We start from the raw sequence: 18,218 nt of genomic DNA, 5'->3' as shown, positions 1-18,218 counted from the left end.
TACAAAGAGAGTTCCAGGACAGATAAGACTGTTACACAGAGAAACCCTGTCTCTAAAAAATCAACAACAACAAAAAATAAATAAACAATTGTTCTTATTACTGTTGTTTTGAGACAGGGTCTCATGTGGTTTAGGCTGGCCTCAAATTGCTATGTGGCCAAGGATGACTTTGAATTCCTGATCCTCCTGAGTGCTGAGTGTGTCACACCTGACTCTTTCCTCCTTTCAAGCAAAAGCTAACACATCCTTCACATCTTTCCTTGCAGAGAGAGAAGGCTGCTGTGAGCTCCCCGCCCAAACGCATCTTACGAAGACGAAAGAGAGAGTGGGTGATGCCGCCCATATATATCGCTGAGAACGGCAGGGGTCCTTACCCTCAGAGGCTAAACCAGGTATGACTGTGCCTTCTGCCTAGGCAACTCTAGTGTCAGCAGGATTTGTTGTCCGAAGGCCTAAGAGTGAGGCTTGTCATCAGGTGAAGTATTTTGTCAGCTGTCGTTTTATTTTGTTCCCAGCTCAAATCTAATAAGGACAGTGGCACCAAGCTCTTCTACAGCATCACTGGGCCTGGAGCAGACAGTCCCCCTGAGGGTGTCTTCACTATAGAAAAGGAGAAAGGCTGGTTGCTGTTGACGGTGCCACTGGACAGGGAGAAGATTGCCAGGTATGAGGTAAGTCGCCTGTAGCACCCAGTGTTGACTTTCTGAGGTAGGCCCAAGGCCTGGTGAGCAGGGAACACCAGCTAACGCTGGACCTCTGTGCCCACAGCTTTCTGGCCACGCGGTGTCCGAGAATGGTGCCTCTGTGGAGGATCCCATGAACATCACCATCATTGTGATAGACCAGAATGACAACAAGCCCAAGTTCACTCAGGACACCTTCAGAGGGAGTGTTTCTGAGGGGGTGACGCCTGGTAAGAAGTTTGGGAAGGGATTGCTCAGACCAGCTGGGTCCAGATCTAGTCAGGAATCAATTGCTCCAGGTCGTCCCAGACCTTCATGGCTGTCATATCTAAACACACACACACACACACACACACACACACTCTCTCTCTCTCTCTCTCTCTCTCTCTCTCTCTCTCTCTCTCTCTCTCTCTCTCTCTCACACACACACACACACACACACACACACACACACACACACACGAGTCCTGAGCAAGCGGTAGAGCGCTGCCATTCACGTATGAAACCATCCCAGAAGCCCTGGGATCAGCCAGACATAGGAACTGCAAAGCTCAGGCTTGAGTCTGGACTTTGTGTCTTTCCTGGCTGTGTGACCTTAGGTGCATTTCATAACCTCTGAGCGTCAGTCCAAATGGGCACATCAACCTTGAAACCGTAGGAGGATTAGAAACGGCGCGTGTCACGGGGTGGGGGTGAGGGGGGCGGTGTGTAGCTCAGGTGGAACATACGCTGGGTGTGTGATACGCCCTGAGCGCCAGCAGCAGGAGAGGTGGGGGAGGGGCGGGCAAGCATACACATCATGTGTGTGCTCCTACATACTGTGGAGCACCCGGCCTGAAGTTCTGCAGCCACAGGGCAAGCAACTGGAGCTGCAGGATGTGAGAGTGTGATGCCTAGGCTGCCATGGTAGGGAAGAGACAAATAGAAGATGAGGGAGTAGATGCGTACCGCAAAGCTACGACAGGCGCCGGGAATAGGGAAGGGTCCTCTCATTGTTTACAGTGGTCTGGACTGCTCACCTCTTGGCCTTTTGGCTGAAAAGAGTTTCAAAGATGTCAAAGATGAGTTGACCAGACATTGCCAATAACAGGAATTCCTGCCACTAAAATACTGGTTTTTGTTTCTTGTTTGTTTTAATATTTTGGAGACAAGATCTCCTCGTGTAGCCCAGGCTAGCCTCAAACTTGTGGTCTTCCTGCCTTAGCCTCCTGAGTACAAGCCTGCACCAGCACTGTTAAAAACAAAACAAAACATTAGTCTCATTGTGTAGTTCTGGCTAGCCTGGAACTTACTATGTAGAGCAGGCTGGCCTTGGACACACAGAAAATCACCTGCCTGTGCCTCCCAAGTGCTGGGCTTAGAGGCACACACTACCATGCTTAGTTTTGAAAGGTGTTTTGTCGTGTTGTGCTGTGTTGTGGGTTTGTTTGTTTGAAACATAGTCTAACTGTGTGGCCTTAGTTGGCCTAGAACTTGCTATTTAGGCTGGCCTAAACAGTTTTAACAAGATGAAAACTTTGCCTTTTCCCTTCCTTGCGCTCAGAAAGCCCTAGATGCAGTTGATCCAGGTGGCAATGAGGCTTCAATTAAAGAGTACGGATCCCATCTTGTTATTCTGTTGTCTCGGTGTGGTTAGCTTTCGTGGCTGCTGGAGCCATCACGCTTAGTGGGAAGCTGAGGGACAACGTCTTTCTTTATTGCTTGTTTTTGTCTGTATGAGGCAGTCTCCCTGCTGTGCAGTCAAGGCCAGGCTTGGGCGCAGCAGCAGTCCTCCTGCCTCAGCCTCCCAAAATTCTGGGATTAGAAGTGTGAGTCACCAGCTACAAGTACGTTCTAAAAAGAAAAAGCCTTCCTCAAAATTTGTATTTGTCCGAAGTCACTGCAATGGTCACAGCTGCTGCTGGAAGGGTGGGGCGTACATACTGTGGGTCCCCTGTGGCCATGACTAGCCTAAACTGAGGATCCGCTTTCCAGGAAAGAAGAAGGGCATGATGGCAAGTGGGCTCCTGCCGCTGAGCAGGAGGGGAGACGCCCTTCTGGGGTGCAGGGTAGAGCGTCACAGGGTTCCAAGGTAGGCAAGGCTGGCACTGGGCTGCGAGCGAAAGGCTCAGTGGTCCCCTCTCCCCTGCAGGCACTTCTGTGATGCAGGTGACGGCTACCGACGAGGACGATGCCGACACTTACAACGGGATGGTGGCCTACTCCATTCTTAGCCAGGAACCAAAGGAGCCGCATGACCTCATGTTCACCATCCACAAAAGCACTGGGACCATTAGTGTCATCTCCAGTGGCCTTGACCGGGAGGTGAGTAGCCTTCCAGAAGGTGCTACCTGTGCCAAGGCCTAACCCAGAGGGAAGTTCTGTGGCTTCCCGGGGTCAAGGCTGGATTGACGCTGCTGCTGCTGCTGCTGCTGCATCTGCTGCGGCTGTTGCACACCTCCATCAGGCTAGTGGCCTGCTGGCTAGATCCCCTGGGGGTGAAGAGGCGGCTGTAAAATGCACGCTTTTGAGCTTTTCTCATTTCCTGTCCGAACGGCTCATTTACTTTGCATGTTGCCCGGATCTGTCCCTTGTGTGCCACAAAGTGGAACTGGCTCCGCGGATATTGGAATTACCTTCTGTTTCCTAATTAATATCTTTGCCTAGGTCCTTGTTCCAAGTTCCTGTGGGGAGCAGCGGAGGGTTGGGCAGTGTCTGGGCCTTCCCCAGCATAGCCCAGGAGAGCTGTTGGGAGATAAGACCTCCAACCCTGCTGCCCACTGCCCCCTCCCCCTCCCCCCCCCCCACACGCACAGAGTCATTCATATACTTGTTTGTTTTCCTGGAAGTGAATAAGGGGCAGGGCCAAGGAACTGGGAGGACCTCTTCTCCCTCCTCCATACCCCAGGGCAGTTTCTTGTGGCCGCTCACGTTGGACTCACAGTGGGCTTCTTCTTTGCTCTTTTTCTCCCCCAGAAAGTCCCTGAATACACACTGACCGTCCAGGCGGCAGACATGGACGGAAACGGCTCTAGCACCACAGCAAAGGCCATAGTGGAAATCCTTGACACCAATGATAATGCCCCCGAGTTTGAGCCACAGAAGGTAACTCCCCGTCCTTCCTGCATTCCCGACTGAGTCTGGCTGCTTCTCCAAAACCAAACCAACAAAGCCCCAATTCTGTCACTTACTGGCTGTGCAACCTTAGGCAGATCACCTAGCCTCTCTGTGCCCAGTGTCTTAATCTGTGGTGATGATAACTATCTGATACATTGTGCTGAGTGCTTGGTGAAACGATCCGTGTGCAGTTCTTTCGGGTCTACAAGTAATACAGGCGCTTACCTACCTCATATCTATATCTGCCCTACAAATACATACACAGCCTTTGGGACAGAAAACTCAGTGCCAGGACCGGAGAAATATGCAAGAGCCTAAATGACCTGAGTTTGATCGTGGGGACCCGCATAGCAGAAGGAGAGCACTGACCACGTCCTGTGACTTCCACGGCACAAGCACCCACCCCACCCCCAACACATAAATACAATACAAAACTAAAAGGGGAAAAAAAATCTCGGATTAGTTCAGGTGACCCGTGCCCCTGTGCGTGTGTTTACAAATCTAGCTTTGGAATTTTGTTTAGTACTCATTAAAATGTCTGCCCCGGGCAGGTGGCACCATTTATAAAATGTCTGATGTGCAAGCGTGGGCACCTGAGCCAAAAGCCAGGCGTGGTAGAACACACTTGTAACTCCGTTGTTGGGGAGGTGGAGATAAGATTCCTAGGGCTCCCTGGCTTGGTGGGCAGCTCCAGAGGGACAGTGTCTGAAGTTGACCTCTCACCCCTACAAACACACACATACACACACACACACACACACACACACACACACACACACACACACACATACACACACACTTGTCCTGAAGAGCTGGTGGGGTGTCACAGTGTGTGGGAGGTAAGAGCAGGAGGATCAAGAGTTCAGGGTCATCTTCTGCTCCATGTCAAATTCAGGTCCAGCCTGGGCTACAGGGTTCTCTCTTAAAAAAAACTAAAACTTAAAAAGGTACTTAAAAGAAAAGCTGACTTCCCCAGGCTTTGTTACCTGGCCCCAAACTTCCCGGCCAGTCCCCAGCGTAGTGCGGCGCCTGACCTTGTTACCATCTTTCTTGGAGCCTCTGCTCTCTGCCAGGCGGGTGGCTGTGCGCGGTAGGGACGTGGGCACCCAGACTGTGAAGGAAAGTGGGTTCGGGATGTGTGGCCTTGTGGCCGGAGCTGTGCTTACACTTGGGGCTTGTTTTTCTGTACCTGTGTGTGTCCTGAAAATCTCTACGGGTCAGTGGTCCAGAAACATAAAAAGGCCGTCATGGGTCTTCCCAGCAGTGAGGCAGAGGCTTCCCAGACGCTGGTGAGTGGAGTGGCCTGTGGGATGGCTCCTCTCTCTGCTCTGATTGCGCTGTGTCCCATCCCTCTTCCCCCACACACAGTATGAGGCCTCGGTGCCTGAGAACGAAGCAGGCCGTGAGGTGCAGAGCCTGACAGTGACTGATCTGGATGCCCCCAACTCACCGGCATGGCGTGCTGTCTACCACATTGTGGGAGGCGACGATGGGCATTACTTTACCATCACCACTCACCCAGAGACCAACCAGGGCATCCTGACAACCAAGAAGGTAGGTCTGTTTGGGCCTCTAGGACAAAAGGGGACCCCTCCTGCCTCAGACTGCTTCCCTTGGGCCATTCACTGAGGACTGCACCAAAATGGTGGCTCTGGATACCATCCCTCTGCTCTTGGGCTGAGAATCCTTATTTGGGCTTTTGTTTGTTTTGTTTGTTTGTTTGTTTGAGTTAGGGTTTCTCTGTGTAGCCCTGGCTCTCCTAGACTCACTTTGTAGACCAGGCTGGCCTCCAACTCACAGCGATCCACCTGCCTCTGCCTCCCGAGTGCTGGGACTAAAGGCATGCGCCACCATGCCCGGCTATTTGGGCTTTCAAAACAGGGTCTTGCTATGGATTTTGTTTAGGGGGTCCTATGGGAGAATACGGTGGTGTTGGGGATCCAAAAAAAAACCAGTCTTTTTCTTTTATTGTCTTGTTTTTATCAGGATACAGGGCAAGATGGGGGTCAAAAAAATCCTTGGGAGCAGAGTATGGTGGTGCATACCTATGACCTCAGGCTTGAGAGGTGGAGCCAGGGAAGTCAGGAGGTCAAGTTCATTTTCTGATACATAGCCAGAGGCCAACAAACAAAATGGATTCTTTAACAGGCAAGCATGTGTCTATAGTATCACATGTCCGTGATCCTAGCATTTAAGACAGTTGCTCTCTCAAGGCCAACATGGCCTACCACGTGAGTCCAAGGCCAACCTGAGCTGTATGTGAGACTAATTCAACAAGGAGAAAAAAAACCAATAATTGATACTTAAAGAATATGGGCCTCAGCAAGCACACACTTTTAATCCCAGCACTCAGAGGCAGGCGGATCTTCGTGTGTTCGAGGCCAGCCTGATCTACAAAGTGAGTCCAGGACAACCAAGGCTATACAGAGAAACCCTATCTTGGAAAAAAAATAATAAAGCAAAACAAAACAATTATATATGCCTAGAGCTGGGCATGGTGGTGTGGTGGCACACGCCTTTTACTCAGGAGGCAGAGGCAGGCAGATCACTGTAAATTCAAGGTCAGCCTCATCTACAAAGTGAGTCCAGGACAGCCAGGGTGACGCAGACAAACCCTGTCTCAAAATAGTAAACAAATAGAAAAAAGAATATGAGCCTCAAACTGGGTACGGTGGCACACACCTATAATCCGAGCACTGAGGGAGGCAGAGGAAGGCAGTTCTCTTGAGTTTGAGGCCAGCCTGGTCTACAGAACAAGTTCAGGACAGCATGGGCTATTGAGAAACCCTGTCTCAAAAAACCAAAAAGGGCTGCGTGTGGTGGTGCACACCTTTAATCCCAATACTTGGGACGCAGAGGTAGACCGATCGGTGTAAATTTGAGGCCAGCCTGTTCTACAAAGTGAGTTCAGGACAGTCAAGACTACAAAGATAAATCCTGTCTCAAAAACAAGAACAACAAATAACAATAATAATAAAGTAAAATAAGCCAAAAAGAAAAAATGATTGATGGATAGATGGATAGATATATATAGAAAAAGGATAGAGGTGGGCGGTGGTGGTGCACACCTTAATCACAGCACTTGGGAGGCAGAGGCAGGCAGATCACTGTGAGTTCAAGGCCAGCCTGGTCTACAGAGCGAGTCCAGGATAGCCAAGGCTACACAGAGAAACCCTGTCTCGAAAAACCGAAAAAAAAAAAAAAAAGAAGAGAAAAAGGATAGATAGAAACATTATTATAATGAACATTTTAAAAACATAGTTGGATATATAGAGGGAATTATAAAATAAAAGGAAAGGTTTCCAAATACTTTTGGTATGTGAGGTACGTTTGAGCACGGTTACACTAGAAAGCACAATGAAATGGTCAGATACTTGAACTTATTTGTAGCACATTCCAGATGCAGTGGGTCCTCTGTGTCGGCCTGGTGACGCACTACCGCTGCCGGCATTCAGAACAGTGAATAAACAACTGAAAGTGTTCCAAACAAATTAAATTACAAGGCCCTTTCAGATGTTGCATTCCTTGAGAACTCGGTCTATATTAAAACCACACCAAAGCTTGGTTTATGTATTAAAAACGTGTTCTCGGCTCTAATTATAAACAGGTTTCTCACTCTACTGTATGTATGAGTGACTATGGGGACCTTGACAAGTCACAAGGGATACAGAGGTAGTTTTTTTTTGTCCATAGCATAGATGTGATATAGCGTCCTACCCAGAGGTACCCTAGTCACAAGTAAATGCCCACAGGCTCTCAGGCCCCTCCTCGGGAACATCACCACCCCATTGGGAGCTAATCTTCTGGGCCTCAGCCTTTGGGATGCTCTGGGAGACCCCAGTAGATGTCCTCTTAGGAAACACAGTTTGGAGGGGAAAGGGAGGGGACAGCTGCTAGAGCCTTGGTCCCTTCCCTGTGACCCCTCTGATGCCCACAGGCCACCTCACAAAATGCTGCCTCGGGTTCCTTTTCTCTCCTAGGGTTTGGATTTTGAGGCTCAGAACCAGCACACTCTGTACATAGAAGTGACCAACGAGGATCCCTTTGCTGTGAAACTTCCCACTGCCACCGCCACCGTAGTGGTCCACGTGGAAGACGTCAACGAGGCCCCTGTGTTCGTCCCACCTTCCAAAGTCATCGAGGCCCAGGAGGGTATCGCTGTTGGGGAACTGGTCTGTGTCTACACCGCACAGGACCCGGACAAGGAGGAACAGAAGATCAGGTACCCGGGGCTGGGCGTAGACATCCTTGGGTGGCCTGCTCCCTTCACCGTTAAGTCTGTTCCGTTCTGCCACCGCCATTCGTGCACCAAACCCCGCCTTCCTGTCTCGCCCGAGGCTGAAGGCTCTGTGGCTGGTCTGAGGACGCTCTAGATAGTAACAGAATTCTGTGCGTGCTCACCCTGACCCTTCTCAACCTTCTGTCCAGCTACCAGATCTTGAAAGACCCAGCCAGCTGGCTAGCCATGGACCCGGACAGTGGTGAGATCACTGCTGCGGGCGTCCTTGATCGTGAGGACGAGCAGTTTGTGAAGAACAACGTCTACGAAGTCATGGTGTTGGCCACAGACAACGGTGAGAGCGTTCGCCTGGTCCTTCCACCAGCCTGCCTGTGGCGGTATCCAGGGCAAGTGACACAGCGGGGAATCCTTAGAGAAAGGATTGACAAACCCGTCTGGATTTAAAGGCCTGACTACTATGATCCTAAATTCTCTAAATCCCAAGAGATAGGCAAGGTGCTGAGGCCTCCCTTTTCAACTTGTTTTTAGTTCACTCAACTCTGAATTGGCCTGTCAGTTTCTACTGATGCTTGCCTGACAAGGGCTTCTGGGAATACCACAAGTGACTAGTGGTGTTGTGCAATAATTGGGGGGGGGGGGGTTACAATATTATGCCATCTGCTTGACGTTTAGCGAGCCGGTGCCTTGAGGCAGGTTTGTCGGAAGCTTCGGTGAACCCGAAGCTGATCAGTAGATGACTGTGCTAGCTTGAGGTAGCTGGTAGGTTTTACTCTTGATTGATTATAATGCCTGTCTGACTGTAGTAGCTTGCAGCTACCTGTGATTGGTTAGTAATGTCTGCTGTGGTCACAAATTAGAATTAGGGTGTGGTGTAGAATTAGGGCGTGATTGCCATGCATTCGCCCTCGTCAGATTGATCTACGATGAAGTTAGTGCGTGAAGAGAAGGGACTTAGGAGGGGATAGCGGGGTGGTAACCAGGAGCCGCTTGGAGGCTGACTGAGTAGGTCTTAGGGGAAATTAGTATCGTTGGTTCGTTCAGCTACCAAGAGCAAAAGGTAAAAGGAGATCATCTGTGCAATGTCGGACAGGAAACCCTCCCGCCACTGGCACGGGGACACTTCTGCTGACACTTACTGACATCAACGACCATGGCCCGGTCCCTGAACCCCGTCACATCACCATCTGTAACCAGAGCCCTGTGCCTCAAGTGCTGAACATCACGGACAAGGACCTGTCCCCCAACTCCTTCCCCTTCCAGGCCCAGCTGACACATGACTCAGACATCTACTGGCTGGCAGAAGTCAGTGAGAAAGGTAACTGGTGCTAGCAGGAAGCTGCCAGTTGAGCTGGGTGGGTGTCAGCCCCACAGTAAGACCCACACACGTTCCTGTTCCAGCATGTGAGGGGGAATTAATGGTCTCAAAAATGGCTGTCTGGGCCATGCGTGGTGGCCCATGCCTTTAATCCCAGCACTCAGGAGCCTTTAATCCCAGCACTCGGGAGGCTTTAATCCCGGCACTTGGGAGACAGAGGCAGATGGATAGATCACTGTGAGTTCGAGGCCAGCCTGATCTACAAAGCAAATCTAGGACAGCCAAGGCTACACAGAGAAACCCTTTCTACCAAAAATAAAAATAAAAATAAATTAAATGATCTGTCTCTCCAGGAGACACCGTGGCCTTGTCCCTGAAGAAATTCCTGAAGCAAGACACATATGACTTGCATCTTTCTCTGTCCGACCATGGCAACAGGGAGCAGCTTACCATGATCAAGGCTACTGTGTGTGACTGCCATGGCCACGTGGAGACCTGCCCCCAACCCTGGAAAGGTGGTTTCGTCCTGCCCATCCTGGGTGCCATCCTGGCTCTGCTGAGTGAGTACCGCAGGGCTCCATGTGCAGCTGCGGAGTTAAGAGAACCTGGTTTTTCTTAGAACTTCTGAAACTAAGCCGATACTGTTCATTCATTTGTGTGAGTGTTTTGCCTGTATGGGTGCATGCGCACCGGGTATGTGCCTGGAGCTGGAGTCACAGGCAGTGTCTGAGAGTTCATGGGTGCAGACCTGGTCCTCTCCATGAGCAGCCAGTGCTCTTAACCACTCTGCTGCCTGTGTCTCCTGCTCCAACTCATCTATTTCTTAAACTCTAAACTTAAGAAGCATCTTTTAGTCAGGAGTTAATTCCAGAAGTTTCTAGAAGTGTTTTAAAAGTTTCTAGAACTTCTGGAATATGCAGGCTAACGTCTTCCTGTCGTGTCATCTTGTGGTTCTGGGTAGACTACCCAGGAATCTGTTAGAAAGGCAGACTCCCAGTTTCAGGCAGCCTCTTGTTCCTCCAGCTGACTGTCCCTTGCAGTATACACAATATGCCTGCTTTTTCAAAAACAGGCAGTTTCTCAGGCCTGCCATCCTACAGACCTGTTGATCCAGAAGCGTAGGGGTAAGACCTGGCTTCCTGTGTCTCAGCAAGCCCTCAAGGGCCTTTAAAACGTGCCACAGTGTACGGATCACTGGACCACTAGGCAGAAGTGTTTGGTTAAAAACAAATTTCTTTCTTTCATGACATTTGCAGGAAAATGGCTACAACTGGAAATCATTATGCTAAGTAAAATAAGCCAGACTCGGGGAGACACTACCACGTTTTCTCTCACATATGGTACCCAGACTTAGAACCACATATGTAAATTTATATGTGTGTTTATATGTGTGGGTTTGCAGGTCATGAAACTAGAATGGAATTACAAGGGGAAGGAGTAGAAAAGAGGCAATGGGTTACATGTGATAGGAAAGCGGGGGGGGGGGGGGGGGGGGACATTTGTGGGGGGGGAAAGAGACCAACACAAGTGGGCAGTGGAGACCGGAAATAAATAAAATAATAAAAGCCAGGCATGGTGGCCCACATCTTTAATCTCAGCACTCTAGAGGCAGAGGCAAGCCAGTCTTTTGAGTTCAAGACCAGCCTGGTCTACAAAGTGAGTTCCAAGACAGCCGGCATGTTACACAGAAATACTCTGACTCAAACAAAACAAAACAGAACAAACCACCAATAAATAAGTAAATAAAATAACAACAATAAATAAATAAAGTTTTCCTAGAGGTGGACATGGTGATAACATGTCTGTAACCCCAGCACCCAGGGAGCAGAACAGGAGTATTGCCACAAGTTCAAGGCCAGCCTAGGCTACATAGTGAGACCCAGTCTCCAAAACAGCAACAATAATAATAGCAATAGTGATAATAATGCAAATTTGAGCTGAGTATGCCTGCAATCCCACCACTAGGGAGACTGAGGTAGAAGGATCACAAACTTCATGCCAGCCTGGATGACAAAGTGAAACCTTGTCCTAGAAAACACACACACACACACACACACACACACACACACACACACACACACACACATCCAAGCCTCAGATTTCTTTGCTGCAGGGATAGAAACTATCTTAGGCGGATGTTTTTTTCTGGCTTCCTGGCTTGGTCGTCACACACAGTGCTCACAGCAGCCAAGTAGGTGTGGGACAAAGATGAAGCCTTCACTACTCATCATACTGTTCCCCGGCCAGGGCTTAGGCACCAAGAGGTAGGGCTAGGGGGCTGAGAAGGCAGCACAGAACAAAACAGGCATGGGCCGCCTTGGCAGAGAGCTGAGAGCTGATACCAGGCAGCTTAGCAGGCCAGCGGGTGTTGCCATAGAGAGAGAAAGCCAGAGGCAGGACCCGGGTAGGAAGCCAGGGTAGGAAGTGTGTGGTTTTAACTAGGATGAACAGAATAGGCCTCAATGAAGGAGGTAGAAAGTAAAGATCTGAAAGTGGGAGGAAAAGCAACCAGGAACGTGTTCGGAACAGCAGGCCCTGGGGCAGGACTGTGCTCAGTATGGAAACTGCAGTGGCTGTGTTGGGGAAAAGTAGGAAATGAGGTCAGAGGGTGGTGGGTGAATGGTCCTTGTAGTGGATTTCGTGGACTGCTGGAAAGACTCTGGGTGACTGGGAAGTCACTAGATTTGGAGCGTCAGAGTGCTGTGAGACAACTGACGTTTATAACTGGAAATGATTCCAAGCGTTTGGGGCCGAGCAAGTAGAAATGCTTTTGGGACTGGTCCCTGAGACCTTCTGCTCCTTGCCTCCGTCCCCACAGTCCCCCCACTATTCAGTCAGTCCCCTGGTGAGTCCCCTGGGCCATAGGAGCCAGGTGAGGAATTTGCTCACTGGGTTACAAACCCCATCAAAGTCCTTGGTGCTGTTTTTTGATCCGTTGGATGTTTTTTCTCCTTGTTGGCTTTGTTTTCTGTTCTGTGATAAAAATATCCTGTCAAATGCTAGGTGGTGGGGGCACATGCCTTCAATCACAGCATTCAGGAGGCAGGGTCAGGTAGACCACTGAGTTTCAGGCCATCCTGGAGCAAGTTCCAGGACAGCCAGGGCCACCCTGTCTCAAAAACGAACAGGGGCTGGAGAGATGGCTCATTGGTTAAGAGCACTGACTGATCTTCCAGAGGTCCTGAGTTCAATTCCCAATAGTGGCTCACACTAGAGCACTCGTATACATTATATTTAAAAAAAGAAAAAAAAAAAAAGACAAAAGCAACTTAAGAGAAAAAAGGTTGTTTTTGCTCACAACTCCAGGTTTCAGTCCAGAACTTGAAGCAGCTTTTCATAGCTGCAATCAAGAACAGGGAGGAGGAGCTGGAGAGATGGTTTGTTAATTAAGAGCACTGACTCCTCCTCCAAAGGACCTGGGTTCAATTCCCAGCACCCACATGATAGCTCATAACTTATCTACAACTACAATTCCAAGGAATCTGATGCCCTCTTCTGGCCTCTGCGGGGATCAGACATGTATATGATTATTAGAAATATAAGCATCTGTACACATAAAAATAAAGGAATAAGCCAAGCGTGGTGGTGCACGCCTTTAATCCCAATACTTGGGAGGCAGAGACAAGTGGATCTCTCTGAGTTCAAGGACAGCCAGGGCTACATAGAGAAACCCTGTTTTGAAAAACAAAAACGGGAGCTGGAGAGATGGCTCAGAGGTTAAGAGCACTGACTGTTCTTCTAGAGGTTCTGAGTTCAATTCCCAGCAACCACTTGGTGATTCACAACCATCTATAATGTGACCTGATGCCCTCTTCTGGCTTGTAGGTGTAATGCAGGCAAGGTATTATATACATAGTAAATAAATCTTTTTAAAAAAAAATGAGGATATATGTATGGGATTTACTAAAATGCCTTACAGAATGTGGTCCAGCTAGTCTGACACAGACTATCTTCCAGTAGAAGATCTAAGAATTGAGGAGTTGTTCAGTCTATAAGGCTGGGTATTTCAGCTGGTCTCCTTTTTTTTAATATTTATTTATTTACTACGTATACAGTGTTCTGCCTCCATATACACCTGCACATCAGAAGAGGGCACCAGATCTCATTCTAGATGTGTGAGCCACCATGTGGTTGCTGGGAATTGAACTCAGGACCTCTGGAAGAGCAGACAGTGCTCTTAACCTCTGAGCCCTCTCTCCAGCCTTCAGCTGGTCTTTAGTGTACAAGAATCCCAATAGAAGGCCGGGCGGTGGTGGCGCACGCCTTTAATCCCAGCACTTGGGAGGCAGAGGCAGGCAGGTCGCTGTGAGTTCGAGGCCAGCCTGGTCTATAAAGTGAGTCAGGACAGCCAAGGCTACACAGAGAAATCCTGTTTCAAAAAAAAAACAAACAAAACAGGGCTGGGGAGATGGCCCAGAGGTTAAGAGCACTGACCGGTCTTCCAGAGGTCTTGAGTTCAAATTCCCAGTGACCACATGGTGGCTCACAACCATCTATAATAGGATTTCATGCATACTGTATACATAATAAATAAATCCTTAAAATAAAACAACAACGACGACAAAGTTCCTCACGGGGGCTGGAGAGATGGCTCAGAGGTTAAGAGCACAGTCTGCTCTTTCAGAGGTCCTGAGTTCAATTCCCGGCAACCACATGGTGGCTCACAACCATCTATACTGGGATCTGATGCCTTCTTCTGTCAAGCAGGAGTACATGCAAGTAGAGCACTCATACACATAAAATAAGTACTTGAAAAAAAACAAACCCCTCACAGGTGTACCTTGGTTATGTTTTAGTTAATTCCAGATGTGGTCAAGTGGACAACCAAAAACAGCCATCACACAGGGTCATCAGGAGTTCAAGACTAGCCTCAGCCAGACAGTGAGACTAATCTGGGCTACAGGAGTCCCTCTCTGAAAAACCCATAAGTTAATAAATAAATAAGTTGATTGATTGAAAATAAATAAATAATGCTGTATGTTCTGAGGGCCTGGTTGGGGGAGTACTTATATTTCTCCACTTGTTCAGCCCTTCTGCTGGCACTCCTCTTGCTGGTGAGAAGGAAGAGAAAGGTCAAAGAGCCCCTGCTGCTCCCGGAGGATGACACTCGTGACAACGTCTTCTATTATGGTGAAGAGGGCGGTGGCGAAGAGGACCAGGTGGGTCCCAGAAGGGGTTAGGATGGTAGATACGGATGCCTCCAAGGCCCGTGATGGGAACAGTTGCATCATCCAACAACCTCTGTGATTGTGTTGACTTCCCCAACAGAAGCATCATCTTCTTGCAGAACGGGGCACCACCCTCCCTCTCCTGGGAGGGTGTCTAACGCCAGAGTCTCTTTGCCCCAGCTAAGTGGCTCTCAAGTCTGCACTTAATTTGGAAGAAGAGGGCACAGTAGAAACAAGGGATGTCTGGGGGGTCCCTTCTAGAGCATCAGAGGGATGACAGTTGTCCGGCCGCTGGAGAGCAGGGCACATTCTCAACCCAGCGCTCCCTTTTGTTTCCATGAAGGACTATGACATCACCCAACTCCACCGGGGGCTGGAGGCCAGGCCTGAGGTGGCTCTCCGCAATGACGTGGCGCCAACCTTCATCCCCACACCCATGTACCGTCCCCGGCCAGCCAACCCAGATGAAATTGGCAACTTCATCGTTGAGGTGAGGCATGCTAGGTTAACCCAGAGCAGCGTGGGAGCACAAACAGGAAGAAGCGCTTGCTATGTAAGCCTGACCACAGTTTATCCCCGTAATCTGCTGTGGTAGGGAAGAATAGACTCCCCAAAGTTGTCTTCTGATCACTACACACAGCACCATAGCATGTGTGCCCACACACACATACGCACACATGCACACACATACTCACACATACGCACACATACCACAGCTACCACATCATCATCATCATCACCATTTAGCTTCTTTGGTGATGGGCAGCAGGCTTCAGCCCCAGCTCCCACCCTCTGTTCCTGTCTCCTGGGGAAAGGGAAACAGAACTTCTTGCCCCTTTGACTGTTGAAGTTAGTCTAGCAGCGAGCCTCTCTTCTTGAGCTTTGTTTGGAAGAGTGCTGCACCAGACACACAGGTGCTCACACCTGGAAAGCTGCACCAGACACACAGGTGCTCACACCTGGAAAGGTACACCAGCAACAGGTGTTCACACCTGGGAAGCTGCACCAGACACCTATGTGCTCCCACTTGCAAAGGTCCACCAGACACACACGGGTGCTCACACCTGGGAAGCTGCACCAGACACCTAGGTGCTCCCACTTGCAAAGGTCCACCAGACACACACGGGTGCTCACACCTGGGAAGCTTCAGCTTGGTCAGATGCACAGCTACTCACACCTGGAAACTTTCATCAGATATAGGTGCTCACACCTGGAAATGTTCCGGAGAACTAGTTCAGAGAGGATACTTTGAGCCTCTTGTTAGAGGAGGACAGCTAGATGAGCCAGGGTGCCAATTCTATCTTACTTAATCCCATACTTGCAAATATGGGAACAACGTCCTGTCTGTCAGGTACTAACCTACTGTCGTTTCATATGTACTCAATTCCCCCCAAAAAAACGCAGGAGCATCACCGTGGTACAGGTAGGAAACAGGCAGACAGCAGTTGAGAGATTTGCCCAAGGTCTCAAAACTGGAGTGTGGAGTCATTTCGCTGGATCTGTCTAACTTCAAAGTCATGGTCCTCGCTCACTGGCTTGGGTCGCCCTGAGCCACTGTGCTAAATAGTTTCTGTGTATTATTTAATTTCAACTTTGAAAGCCTGAGGGGCAGAAGCCAGGCAGCCTTTCCCTGGGGTGGGGGTAAGGGGCTGAATACAGAGGCTAAGCACATACACTGATCTGCCAAAACCCAGGCAGCTGGCAAGGGTTGCCATCCTGCCCGGCTAACTGCTCGTCTCTGTTACCCTAGAACCTGAAGGCCGCCAACACCGACCCCACCGCCCCGCCCTATGACTCCCTGCTGGTCTTTGACTACGAGGGCAGCGGCTCTGATGCTGCCTCCCTGAGCTCCCTCACCACCTCGGCTTCAGACCAGGATCAGGACTACAACTACCTTAACGAGTGGGGAAGTCGATTCAAGAAACTGGCTGACATGTACGGTGGAGGCGAGGACGACTAGGCCGGCCCGCCAGGGTATCCAGGCGACAGTGGGCACAGCAGCATCTCAAGGGAGCGTAGCTTCCGCTTCAGCCGAGGCCTGCGCAGCTCAACCGGAAGCGTCCTGCGTAGCATACTGCATCTGACATGAAGGCTGGACTGTAAGCCTTTTAGGTGCAAGAATGTGACACGGACTCCAACATTGAGCTCCTCGCAGAGGCAGAATTTCTAGAGGTCTTCCGCCCGCAACATAAGCTCGACCCTGCTGCCTCAGGGCCGACTTGGCTCTGTTGCCCTCCGTGACTTTCCCACTCACATGGCTCCTCTTCTTTAAAAAGAGGCCTCTTACTACCGTTTTCAAAAGGGAGGGCATCATTGTCCACCCAGGCCCTCCAAAAGAGACAACCTGCAGGGCTCACTGGCCCTAGTACATTTCTCTGATCTCCAGGCCTTGAGGCTTCACGTTGGGATGGATTGCTTATTTTATTTTATTTTTTCTGAGTATGTTTTAAGTTGCCTTGTTTTTTGTTTTGTTTTTTCTTTCTTGTATTTTTTTATTTTCCCTGTGCTATAGATGGGAAGTGATGACAATCGTGTAAATGTACTAGAATTTTTTTTTATTAAATGAATTTTTCCCAGAGGTGCTAGGGGAGTGAATCTGAAAAGCAGACAGCTTAATGCTTCTTATGTGAAGCATTGAGTTTGGTGGGTTTTACAAGCTCTTGCAAATGCCCTTGCTTCTCCCTCACTTCCCCTTGTGGTAGGTATGCTCAGAGTTCACTCACGTGCCCTGTGGGCTCAACTGATGTCAGGACAGGCAGAAGTGGTACAGCGACAGGCAGGAGGTGCTATATAGACCTTCCCTCCCTCCCCTGCAGCTTCAGAGCCCAGAGAGACCCACAGTTTACTTCCTTCCCTACAATTGAGTGGTCCAAGCCTGTAGTTACAGCACTTGGGGGGGTGAAATCAGGAGGTGAAAGCCTTCGTGGGCTTTGTAGCAAGTGAGGTCAGTGCCCAGGGGGAGGGAGGAAAAGGAGGATCATTGGTGGTGTGTTTCCATAATCCTAGCTCTAAGGCTGAGGCCGTAGATCTTAAATTGGAGGTCCACCTGGGTTAGGAATCAAGACTCTTGTCTCAAAAGGAGGGCAGCCAGAGCTTTTCGGTTGATTGGGATTAAAGGTGTGTGCCACCACGCTGGGCTCTGTCAGAGCTTTGCGGTGGCTGTGTCACAAACAAACAGACATGCCACATGGTGAATGTTTTCCAAGTCTAACAGCACTTAACATTGGTGACATCTTTTTGTTTGTTTGTTTATTATGTACACAGTGTTTTTACCGGCCTGTTTTGCTGCAGGCCAGAAGAGGGCGCCAGATCTCATTCTAGACGGTTGTGGTCCATCATGTGGTTGCTGGGAATTGAACTCAGGACAGTGCTCTTAACCTCTGAGCCATCTCCCCAGCCCCCATTGGTGACATCTTTAGCTTGGCCTCACAGCCAAACTCTGAGGGGGTGGGTATTCCAGCATTAAAGAGTGACAACTTTGTGAGGTTTTATTTATTTGTTTTTGCTTTGTTTTGCTTTTATTTTGTTTTGTTTTGTTTTTCGAGACAGGGTTTCTCTGTGTTAGTCTTGGCTGTCCTGGACTTACTTTGTAGACCAGGCTGGCCTCAAACTCACAGTGATCCACCTGCCTCTGCTTCCCGAGTGCTGGGATTACAGGCATGTGCCACCACGCCCGGCTTGTTTTGTTTTTAAACAATATATTGAAATCAAGCAAA

At 49.5% G+C, this 18,218-nt stretch overlaps 1 protein-coding gene across 2 annotated transcripts in view; it reads left to right on the top strand.

Annotated features, from left to right (window-relative positions):
- Window positions 1–17,080, top strand: part of CDH3 (cadherin 3) — a 56,601-nt gene extending 39,521 nt beyond the window's left edge. The window contains exons 1-13 of one of the 2 annotated variants that reach the window (XM_084757338.1): window positions 263–392; window positions 516–671; window positions 769–913; window positions 2,815–2,987; window positions 3,639–3,767; window positions 5,148–5,333; window positions 7,760–8,001; window positions 8,208–8,353; window positions 9,110–9,334; window positions 9,688–9,894; window positions 14,363–14,493; window positions 14,846–14,992; window positions 16,253–17,080. In XM_084757338.1, coding sequence (XP_084613464.1) covers window positions 333–392; window positions 516–671; window positions 769–913; window positions 2,815–2,987; window positions 3,639–3,767; window positions 5,148–5,333; window positions 7,760–8,001; window positions 8,208–8,353; window positions 9,110–9,334; window positions 9,688–9,894; window positions 14,363–14,493; window positions 14,846–14,992; window positions 16,253–16,462 — 2,157 coding nt within the window. In that variant the 5' untranslated portion in view covers window positions 263–332 and the 3' untranslated portion in view covers window positions 16,463–17,080. Of the gene's footprint in view, window positions 1–262; window positions 393–515; window positions 672–768; window positions 914–2,814; window positions 2,988–3,638; window positions 3,768–5,147; window positions 5,334–7,759; window positions 8,002–8,207; window positions 8,354–9,109; window positions 9,335–9,687; window positions 9,895–14,362; window positions 14,494–14,845; window positions 14,993–16,252 lie in introns of those variants that run through there. The other variant, XM_084757339.1, reaches the window with a different exon arrangement.
- The last annotated feature ends 1,138 nt before the right edge of the window (window positions 17,081–18,218 follow it).

Source organism: Acomys minous (assembly GCF_964271855.1).
Source record: "Acomys minous genome assembly, chromosome: 14".
In the NCBI taxonomy this organism is placed as follows: Eukaryota; Metazoa; Chordata; class Mammalia; order Rodentia; family Muridae; genus Acomys; species Acomys minous.
This window is presented reverse-complemented; position numbering and strand designations above follow the sequence as displayed.